The sequence below is a fragment of the Rutidosis leptorrhynchoides genome, chromosome 1, assembly GCF_046630445.1.
Source record: "Rutidosis leptorrhynchoides isolate AG116_Rl617_1_P2 chromosome 1, CSIRO_AGI_Rlap_v1, whole genome shotgun sequence".
In the NCBI taxonomy this organism is placed as follows: domain Eukaryota; kingdom Viridiplantae; phylum Streptophyta; class Magnoliopsida; order Asterales; family Asteraceae; genus Rutidosis; species Rutidosis leptorrhynchoides.
Genome location: NC_092333.1, coordinates 93166881 through 93178851, shown reverse-complemented (window position 1 = coordinate 93178851; position 11971 = coordinate 93166881). Strand labels below are relative to the sequence as shown.

Here is an 11971-nt window from a genome sequence, read left to right as displayed (position 1 = left end):
GTCGGGAAATACTAATGATGGGGATGATTCGGAAAGCGGTGATGATTCCGAACATAGTGCGAGTTCTAGTGATGAGGAGGTTACAAATGAAACCGGTCCAACCATTCCGGTTAATCCTACACTAAGACGCTCGACTATAGTGCCCAAACCTAATCCTAGGTATTCTCCATCAGCAAACTACTTGCTCTATACCGAGAATGGTGAACCCGAAAGTTACTTTGAGGCAAGAAAAACAAAAGAATCCATACAATGGGAACTTGCCATGAAAGAAGAGATGGGATCACTTGAGAAGAACAAGACTTGGTCACTAGTGAAGTTACCTCATGATAAAAGGGCATTGCAAAGCAAATGGGTATATAGAATCAAGAATGAGATGGATGGCAAGAAAAGGTACAAGGCTCGTTTGGTAGTCAAAGGCTTTCAACAAAAGGAAGGGGTTGACTACAAAGAGATATTTTCACCGGTAGTTAAAATGACTACTATCCGTTTAGTACTTTCTATGGTTGCATCTGAAGACTTACATCTTGAGCAACTAGATGTAAAAACTGCATTCTTACATGGTGATCTTGTTGAAGAGATCTACATGAGGCAACCCGAGGACTTTGAGGTAAAGGGTAAAGAGAAGTGGGTTTGTAAGCTAAAGAAAAGTTTGTATGGATTGAAGCAAGCACCTCGGCAATGGTACTTGAAGTTTGATGATTTTATGAAGAAGATTGGTTTTTTAAGATGTGAAGCGGATCACTGTTGCTACTTGAAGAAGCTCAAGTCTTCTTTTATAATCTTATTGTTGTATGTTGATGACATGTTACTTGCAGGTTCAAACATGTCCGAAATTAACAAGTTGAAGGGATTACTTTCCCGAGAATTCGAGATGAAAGATCTTGGCGGTGCTAGGCAAATACTTGGCATGAGTATTGTGCGTGATCGTTTGAAGAGTACTCTATACTTGTCTCAATCCAAATATATTGAGAAAGTAGTAGAGAGGTTCAACATGGAAGATTCAAAGGCCCGTTCTATGCCTTTGGGAAGCACCTTAAAGTTATCAAAAATTCAATCACCAAAGACGGAAAGAGACAAGAAGGATATGGAAAAGGTTCCATATGCATCGGCCGTGGGTAGTATTATGTATGCCATGGTTTGTACAAGACCCGATATTGCTCAAGCAGTGGGAGTTGTAAGTCGTTATATGTCTAATCCGGGAAAAGAGCATTGGGAAGCAGTCAAATGGTTGCTTCGTTATTTGAAAGGTACTTCTAATATGGGATTGTGTTTCTCCAAAAACAATCTCATACTTAGAGGTTATGCGGATGCTAATTTGGGTGGATGTAATGATTCGGGGAAAAGCACTACGGGTTATGTTTTCACAATGGGGAAGACGGCGATTAGTTGGTTATCTCGATTGCAAAAGAGTGTTGCTTTGTCAACCACCGAAGCCGAATACATGGCTATTTCAGAAGCTTCTAAAGAGATAGTGTGGTTGAAGAACTTCTTAGGTGAGTTGGGTAAAAGACAAGACTATTGCGTCTTGTATTGTGATAATCAAAGTGCGGTTCATCTTGGGAAGAATCCGGTATTTCATAGTCGAACGAAACACATCAAGATAAGGTATCATTTTATTCGACAACATATAAATGATGGCACTTTATTCTTGGAGAAAATCCTTGGTACGAAGAATCCTGCCGATATGTTTACTAAGGTGGTTACGACGGAGAAATTGAGGTTTTGCATTACCTCAATTGGTCTTCTCATGTATTGATGAGAGAAGATCCCCAGCTAGAGATATGAATGGTGTTACAAGTTTAACAAGTAGTATTGAAGACCTTTTATCGAAAGTCTACTCATCCGAAGAATGTGTTGAGCGTGCGTGTCCCAAATGGTATTTGGCGGTAATCGAAGGTGGTTTAATGTTCTTGGTTAATTCATTGATATAATTGGAGTTTTGTTCAAAGTCTCCAAGTGGGAGATTTGTTAGATTATGGAGACATTTATACAAAACGAGAAAAAAAAAAAAAACTGTTCCAACACTTGCACGGATTTTGCAGATTTCGAGAAGCGTGAAGCAGTCAAATGCGGCGCATCTTGACATGGATGCGGCGCATTCATAGAGCAAAATAGTCCGAGAGTTATTGATGCGGAGCATTGAGCTGATATGGCGCATCAGGGGTCAGATGCGGTGCATCACCATCTCGATGCGGCGCATCGAGTGCTGGTACATGAATCTGGAACGTGAAAAGCAAGTGATGCGGCGCATCACACATCAAATGCAGCGCATCTGGTGTCTGGCAGCAAGTTGGCAAGTTGCAACCTTTACATCCGAGCATGCTTTGGCCTCCTTTCACTTTAGGTGCAAAGTTAATCACTTTACACCTAAAATTAGGGCTGTGATCATGCCATTACAAGGTGGAAAGCATGGCTAGTTGGTAAACAAGATGATTACTTGTCATGATGAAGATTCCTAGCTAGTTGTCATGGTGTTCTTGTTTTCTCCTATATATAGAACTCATTGTATGCAATTGTAACACACCACATACAGATTCTCAGTAATAAACACTCTCTAGTTGGTCCGTGGACTAAAGCAATCACACCGATTGCATATAACCACGTTATATCTTGTGTCGTTCTTACATTTTCGCATTTATTATCTTTCGTTCATTAAGTGGGTTTGAGTGATCTTGATAGAATTACTACTCGGTTAGTAGTCTTGTAGAATTACTAGTGTTGTTTGGGTCCTAATATCCTAACAAACATTTCTTTTAGAACTATCTAAGACCCACCCCCTTCATCATTTTTTTATTTGGTGACTTGATTGTTTGATTAATTAGTAATTAGCTACTCAAACTAATTTTGTTTGGGGAATTAAGAACAGTATCTAGGGTTTTCATCAATGTTTCTCTATTTTTGACGATCTTAATTTATCTATGCATTTTTGCTCTGAACAAGTTTATTGAGTTACCAATTCTTAAATTTGTGAAAGAGGCTACAAAATCTTAAAAAGGATGTTGTTGGACATGACTTTAAACATACGCTCGGAAAGAATTTTTTACTTTTGAAGTTCAATTAAGTTGTTCAATCAAAACCTATATTTTGGTTAAGGTAGGTGTTGAGAAATTACGGTCTCACTAATTCTCACCACTCAGCCCAACAATAACAGTAAAGAAATAAGAACAATACACAATACAAGATTTAACGTGGAAACTCCAAAACAAGAGAAAAACCACCAGCCCCCAAAGAGAGAAATACACTATATCACAAATTGTTACAATGATATAGACAACTCTCTTAAGTCAACTACACTCTTCAAAATATTTAATAATACAACTCTCAAACAAGGGTAAGAAAGAAAGAAATAATCAAATACATAAAGTGTATTGATTGGTGCAATTTGGAATGAAGACTTAACCCCTCTTTTATAACCAAGCAAGTCCTCCCCAACTTTTTTCTCCCACCTATGTGGGATAACATCCTTCACAAATACTATGCAACCATATCCAATTCTTCTAACCAAAACTATATCCAACAAATCTCCACCTTTTGGATAGAAGAAGATAATCATGCTTCCATATTGCAAGGATAACCGATGTAGACGCTTCTTCGACGACAACTTCAAGATCCTCATCTTCATGCCGTTGACATTATCTCCCAAGAGACAAAACTTGCATCTTCATCAAACATTGTCAAGACTCGACAATCATTGTCATAATAGACAATCATAACTCTAAACAGAATTATCATACCCCACCATAAAGAATATCACACTTAGAATATCACATTCTAAGCATTTCACCTCGGCACATGTTGTATAACCAGCTGAACAGTTATGGTGCAACTTCCTGTTTGGCTTTCCCTGAAAGTTTCATCAGCTATAACATCAGTTTCCACCACACAACCTACAACAATGCCAAACCAGTGCCCATGTGCAATTGTGGAACTGCTAACGAACATCCCTTTTCATGGTGGCGCGGACACACCATGAGGATGAGTGACTTCAGAGGAATTCGTCACTCTCCGTAACAACGAAGACAATATTAGCATCTTTGGAGCCATTTGCCGGATTAGCTCCACCTGGACAATTAACCCTTACATGCCCAGTCTTCCCGCACTTCCAGCATGTCAGATTCTTTCTAGAGTTTCTCTTCTGCCTATCCGAACACAACAGTACCGTAGCTTCTGATGACGAGACTCCGTTACCTTCCAATCTTTTCTCCTCGGATAGGAGCTTGCTAGTAACATCTTCAAACTTCAACGTTTCTTTCCCGTACATTAGAATAGGTTTCATGTGCTCATAGGACGATGATAAAGATAATATCAACCTCAAATTATCTTCATCATCCGTTTTAACTCCAATAGCCTCCAGTTCCGAAACAATACCGTTAAGAATACTTAGATGATCTGAAATCTTTGAACCCCCATCCATACGTAGAGTATGAAATTGTTCTTTAAGACACAACCGATTTGAGATGCCCTTGCCCTGGTACAACTGCTCTAGTTTAACCCAAAGCTCCTTTGTCGTTGATAACACGTGCACATTTGCAAGCACGTTCATTGCAAGACACAAACGAATCGCACTTGCTGCCCTCAAATCCATATCATCCCATTCTTCTTCATCGAACTTACTGCTAGAATCACTGCCAGGAACAAGGGTGGGTTTACCCTTCAATGCCTTGTGTAAACCAGACTGAATCAACACATCCTTGACTTGAACCTGCCATAAGTCAAAATTGATCCTCCCATCAAATTTCTCAACATCAAACCTCATTGGACTGAACTTCGACATCGTATCTGTATCCTATAAATAATACTTTCTCTGATTTTGCTCACGTTTCGACTGGCCGACAGATGTAGTGAAGTGGCGCACAGGATCCGTTAAATTGGAAAATCCAACACCCGGTCCACTACAAATTCTAGACACCACTTACTCCGAATCAGAAAAAATATTGTCTAACCAGATTCCCTATACGATCAATAGAACTCGTTTCTGATGTGGGCGATCCACTCTCGTGGCAACCACAGAGCATACTCCGACTCCTATAACCGAGACCCCCGTCAAACCTGACGCTCTGATACCAGTTGTTGAGAAATTACGGTCTCACTAATTCCCACCATCCAGCCCAACAATAACAGTAAAGAAATAAGAACAATACACAACACAAGATTTAACGTGGAAACTTCAAAACATGAGAAAAACCACCGGCCCCCAAAGAGAGAAATACACTATATCACAAATTGTTACAATGATATAGACAACTCTCTTAAGTCAACTACACTCTCCAAAATATTTAACTAATACAACTCTCAAACAAGGGTAAGATAGAAAGAAATAATCAAATACTTAAAGTGTATTGATTGGTGCAATTTGGAATGAAGACTTAACCCCTCTTTTATAACCAAGCAAGTCCCCTCCAACTTTTTTCTCCCACCTATGTGGGATAACATCCTTCACAAATACTATGCAACCATATCCAATTCTTCTAAACAAAACTATATCCAACAGTAAGGAGTAATATTGAGTTTCTAACATTCCTTTTCATATATTCATAATTGAACAAATTAAATATAGGTGCCAAAGTAAGTGAATTATTTAATGATCTTTAACTTTTAATTCTAATTCGTAAAACTTCAAATGCAGGTGCCATGTTAGTGTGTTCATGGTTGTGGTTTGAATGTTTTAAGATGCTCTGTTGGATGTTAATGTAGTAATTCATTATATGTATACTACAAGTACCTGATGCTTGATAGTAAGTAGATTTATAAAAAATTCAAGTGGATATATTTATTATATCACTACCCATTCTCTTTATAACTATCATGTTTGTTTCCTTCCATTTACTTATAGAGTTCGGACTAATGCACATGTATGATCAGCTTTCGAACTATCTAACGAGCTCGGAAATTGAGAAGATATAATCATTCAGTCATTCAGATTAGATGACACCAACGGTATTCTGCTCTCCGCTAATGATAAACATGTAAAGTGATGGAAGGTGCAAATTTACTAAAATATGAGAATTTCTAGAGGTGGAAAGATAGGAAGGGAGTGCTTTGGTCTAAAACGTGTAATTTTCTATAATGGTTTAGTTTAAACTATATTCATTTTGTTAGTGTTATTAAGCAAGTATAGAAAACTTGTGATTTTTGACTATAAATAATTGATTGTTACATGGTAATTGTATTCATTAATAGCATTTCCGTCATTAATTAGTATTAATACTAACGTTTTTGCATACTATTTTTTAGAGCTGTCGTAGAACGCAGGAGCTCTTAAAATCTAGTTGGCTCATATATGTACATAGACCGATGAAAAGATTCATACTCGTAATAAATCCACATACAATTTTCTTGACTTTTGTTATCACAGGAATACTTTCCTCAAAACTAATCAAATTATAAATGTGTCTCCATCGCACAATTGTTTGGTCAAAAACTCAAGTCATATTGATGGTTTTGTTTAATTCAATCTAATAATTATAGAATTAGTTTGTTTTGTAAGGTTAGTTTCAAGTTACTAATAAAAGGAACGTTTCTTAAAATTTGATTTATTTGAGTCAACCATTCTCATGGTGTAGAGCATTTGTTGCATGACCTCCATTTCTAAATCTGTATATAAACAGCCCAACGAATATTGCTTATAAATTGTATATATTTCACGTTTGAATATCTCAAGTAATTATAAGTTCATTGAACATAAACGAAAATGGATAATAAAAAGTTAAGCATCTTCATCCTTGTAGCTACGACATTGGTCGTACATACTTTAGCTGGTGATGATGTTAAGACGTATGTGGTTGGAGATGATAAAGGATGGACCCTTGGCGTTGATTACGAAGCTTGGGCCAAAGGAAAAACATTCTATGAAGGAGACATACTTGGTATATAATTTATTTTCTATTATTCTGAAACATATATAACAATGTTAAAGTTTTTTTCGAATTTGGTGGTCATATTATGAATTAATAACGCAAGTGACTAACTTATGAAACATTATTTATATGATGTGTGCAGTGTTCAAGTACACTCCAGGAGAATATAATATGATATTTGCTAATGGAGATTTCCTTACTGATTGTAAAATTTGTCCGGCTAATAAAGTGCATGATTCCGGAAACGATGAGATCACTTTAGGCCGCGCTGGATGGCATGGATTTATTTGCGGTATTGCAGATCACTGTAAACAAGGAATGAAGCTTAAAATCGAAGCCTTATCCACAGATGTCAAGCCTAAAGCTGTTTAGGGAGCACGAAAACTAGTTCCAGAAGAAAACTAGTTTCATTCCACCATCATATATGACGTTTTGTGAATGCTCGCTTTTATTATGTGTGTTAACTGTATTTTTTTTACTTAATAAGTTTATTATTTCATGTCTGTATGAATTGGTATAAACCAATCGACTGTGTCATGTCTAATTTTATATACATATGAAAGTCTTTGTTGTCTTTTTTATACGTACCTTAATAAAATGAACCAATTTCTAGCTCAAAATAGACCATCTCTATGCTTCCGTCGTTTAATTTAGTGCGTTGGTTAGATGGCCTTTTAACATGTGCAGTACAACTGAACAATCTGATATGCTCGAGTGATGGTTTTCTTCTTCTCCATGCTTCATACGGTGTCGTATTTTCTAAACCTTTAGTTGGTACTCTATTCAGAATATACACCGTGTGTGTGACGTACAGCTTCACCCCAAAATATTTTAGGCACTGACATTGTCTTCAACAATGATCTTGTCATCTCAAGTATGGTTCTATTACGGCTCTGTACCACACCAATTTGATGAGGTGTGTAGGGTGTCGTAAGTTGCCTTTGAACACCTTCCCTCAAACTTATAATATTGAAACTTAAAGCAGATATATAGTATACCTAGTGGATGGCTAGTCCTTCACCATTTTTGAAACAGTTAACATTGGACATTGAAGTGAAATGCCCCCTCCTCCATTTGCTGCTAACTGAGTAGATAAAGTCATATCTTCAATATCGTGTTTAATGTATTTGGGCATATAACCTTGAATGCTTTGCTACCAAATGTTGGTGGATTAACTGCATAATGTCAAACTTGATTGATCTGATGAAGATAATACGAGGAAATAATCGACTAAAACAATTGAGCAATTTTTTGAGATTTTATTATAACTGAAAGCAAAAGTTACAATTAGAAATGGAAAATATGTTCTGCTACAACTTCTTAAAACTAAAGATACGAACCGCCCATGACTCGAAATTAATTTTTTATCTGACTCGTGTGATGAGCGCTCTTGCAAGTGCGCCGAGCGCACTGCACTGAATAGAAAATTTATAAAAAAAAAATAAAAATTAAGTGCGCGGAGCGCACTGAAATGCCCCGTTCTTATTGATTAAAAACGTTCCATATTAATTGATTTCGTTGCGAGGTTTTGACCTCTATATGAGACGTTTTTCAAAGACTGCATTCATTTTAAAACAAACCATAACCTTTATTTCATCAATAAAGGTTTAAAAAGCTTTACGTAGATTATCAAATAATGATAATCTAAAATATCCTGTTTACACACGACCATTACATAATGGTTTACAATACAAATATGTTACAACAAAATAAGTTTCTTGAATGCAGTTTTTACACAATATCATACAAGCATGGACTCCAAATCTCGTCCTTATTTAAGTATGCGACAGCGGAAGCTCTTAGTATTCACCTGAGAATAAACATGCTTTAAACGTCAACAAAAATGTTGGTGAGTTATAGGTTTAACCTATATATATCAAATCGTAACAATAGACCACAAGATTTCATATTTCAATACACATCTCATACATAGAGATAAAAATCATTCATATGGTGGACACCTGGTAATCGACATTAACAAGATGCATATATATAAGAATATCCCCATCATTCCGGGACACCCTTCGGATATGATATAAATTTCGAAGTACTAAAGCATCCGGTACTTTGGATGGGGTTTGTTAGGCCCAATAGATCTATCTTTAGGATTCGCGTCAATTAGGGTGTCTGTTCCCTAATTCTTAGATTACCAGACTTAATAAAAAGAGGCATATTCGATTTCGATAATTCAACCATAGAATGTAGTTTCACGTACTTGTGTCTATTTTGTAAATCATTTATAAAACCTGCATGTATTCTCATCCCAAAAATATTAGATTTTAAAAGTGGGACTATAACTCACTTTCACAGATTTTTACTTCGTCGGGAAGTAAGACTTGGCCACTGGTTGATGCACGAACCTATAACAATATATACATATATATCAAAGTATGTTTAAAATATATTTACAACACTTTTAATATATTTTGATGTTTTAAGTTTATTAAGTCAGCTGTCCTCGTTAGTAACCTACAACTAGTTGTCCACAGTTAGATGTACAGAAATAAATCGATAAATATTATCTTGAATCAATCCACAACCCAGTGTATACGTATCTCAGTATTGATCACAACTCAAACTATATATATTTTGGAATCAACCTCAACCCTGTATAGCTAACTCCAACATTCACATATAGAGTGTCTATGGTTGTTCCGAAATATATATAGATGTGTCGACATGATAGGTCGAAACATTGTATACGTGTCTATGGTATCTCAAGATTACATAATATACAATACAAGTTGATTAAGTTATGGTTGGAATAGATTTGTTACCAATTTTCACGTAGCTAAAATGAGAAAAATTATCCAATCTTGTTTTACCCATAACTTCTTCATTTTAAATCCGTTTTGAGTGAATCAAATTGCTATGGTTTCATATTGAACTCTATTTTATGAATCTAAACAGAAAAGTATAGGTTTATAGTCGGAAAAATAAGTTACAAGTCGTTTTTGTAAAGGTAGTCATTTCAGTCGAAAGAACGACGTCTAGATAACCATTTTAGAAAACATACTTCCACTTTGAGTTTAACCATAATTTTTGGATATAGTTTCATGTTCATAATAAAAATCATTTTCTCAGAATAACAACTTTTAAATCAAAGTTTTTTTTAATTAACTAACCCAAAACAGCCCGCGGTGTTACTACGACGGCGTAAATCCGGTTTTACGGTGTTTTTCGTGTTTCCAGGTTTTAAATCATTAAGTTAGCATATCATATAGATATAGAACATGTGTGTAGTTAATTTTAAAAGTCAAGTTAGAAGGATTAACTTTTGTTTGTGAACAAGTTTAGAATTAACTAAACTATGTTCTAGTGATTACGAGTTTAAACCTTCGAATAAGATAGTTTTATATTTATGAATCGAATGATGTTATGAACATCATTACTACCTCAAGTTTAGTAGGTAAACCTACTGGAAGTGACAAGAAATGATCTAGCTTCAAAGGATCTTGGATGGCTTGAAAGTTCTTGAAGTAGGATCATGACACAAAAACAAGTTCAAGTAAGAGTTTTACTCGAATTAAGATAGTTTATAGTTATAGAAATTGAATCAAAGTTTGAATATGAATATTACCTTGAATAAGAAAGATAACCTACTGTATATAACAAAGGTTTCTTGATCTTAGATGATTACTTGGAATGGATTAGAAAGCTTGGAAGTAAATTAGTAAACTTGAAGGGATTTTTGAAGTGTTCTTGAAGTGTTCTTCCTATGATGATTATAGCTTGATTCTTGAAGTGATTTTTGATGAAGATGATGATTAACTACTGGAAAAATACGTTCATAATAGTGTGTGTGTGTTGAGAGAGAATTAGAAAGAGAATTGGAAGTGAAATGGAGTGAATGATGAGTGGTAATTGGTGAGTGGTGAGTGGGGTTAAAAGGAGTTCTAGTTAGTTGACTAGCTCATGGTAGAAGTTAAAATTGATTAGTCATACATGACATAATCAAGAGTGGAATCCCATGCTAGTTCCTATTGGTATATACTCATAGTAAGTACGTTTTGAAGCTGTGTATAATACGGGTAAGAATACGACTAGAATTCTTGATGAAAGAAAAGAATGGAAAAGTAACTGTAACCATTTTCGTTAAGTATGAGTGTTTTGATATATGTCTTGAAGTCTTCCAAAAGTATTTTAATACATCTAAATACACTACATGTATATACATTTTAACTGAGTCGTTAAGTCATCGTTAGTCGTTACATGTAAGTGTTGTTTTGAAACCTTTAAGTTAACGATCTCAATTAATGTTGTTAACCCATTGTTTATTATATCTAATGAGATGTTAAATTATTATATTATCATGATATTATGATATATTAATATATCTTAATATGATATATATACATTTAAATGTCGTTACAACGATAATCGTTACATATATGTCTCGTTTTGAAATCCTTAAGTTAGTAGTCTTGTTTATATGTATATAACTCATTGTTAATATACTTATGGAGATACTTACTTATCATAATCTCATGTTAACCATATGTATATCCATATATATATCGTCATGTCGTTTTTACAAGTTTTAACGTTCGTGAATCGCCGGTCAACTTGGGTGGTCAATTGTCTATATGAAACATATTTCAATTAATCAAGTCTTAACAAGTTTGATTGCTTAACATGTTGGAAACATTTAATCATGTAAATATCAATCTCAATTAATATATATAAACATGGAAAAGTTCGGGTCACTACAGTACCTACCCGTTAAATAAATTTCGTCCCGAAATTTTAAGCTGTTGAAGGTGTTGACGAATCTTCTGGAAATAGATGCGGGTATTTCTTCTTCATCTGATCTTCACGCTCCCAGGTGAACTCGGGTCCTCTACGAGCATTCCATCGAACCTTAACAATTGGTATCTTGTTTTGCTTAAGTCTTTTAACCTCACGATCCATTATTTCGACGGGTTCTTCGATGAATTGGAGTTTTTCGTTGATTTGGATTTCATCTAACGGAATAGTGAGATCTTCTTTAGCAAAACATTTCTTCAAATTCGAGACGTGGAAAGTGTTATGTACAGCCGCGAGTTGTTGAGGTAACTCAAGTCGGTAAGCTACTGGTCCGACACGATCAATAATCTTGAATGGTCCAATATACC

At 35.4% G+C, this 11971-nt stretch overlaps 1 protein-coding gene across 1 annotated transcript; it reads left to right on the top strand.

Annotated features, from left to right (window-relative positions):
• Positions 1-6691: 6691 nt before the first annotated feature.
• On the top strand, positions 6692-7229 carry LOC139887116 (basic blue protein-like). Its single transcript, XM_071870636.1, has 2 exons — positions 6692-6866; positions 7000-7229. Exons 1-2 carry the CDS (start codon positions 6692-6694, stop codon positions 7227-7229), a joined length of 405 nt encoding a protein of 134 aa, XP_071726737.1.
• Positions 7230-11971: the final 4742 nt, after the last annotated feature.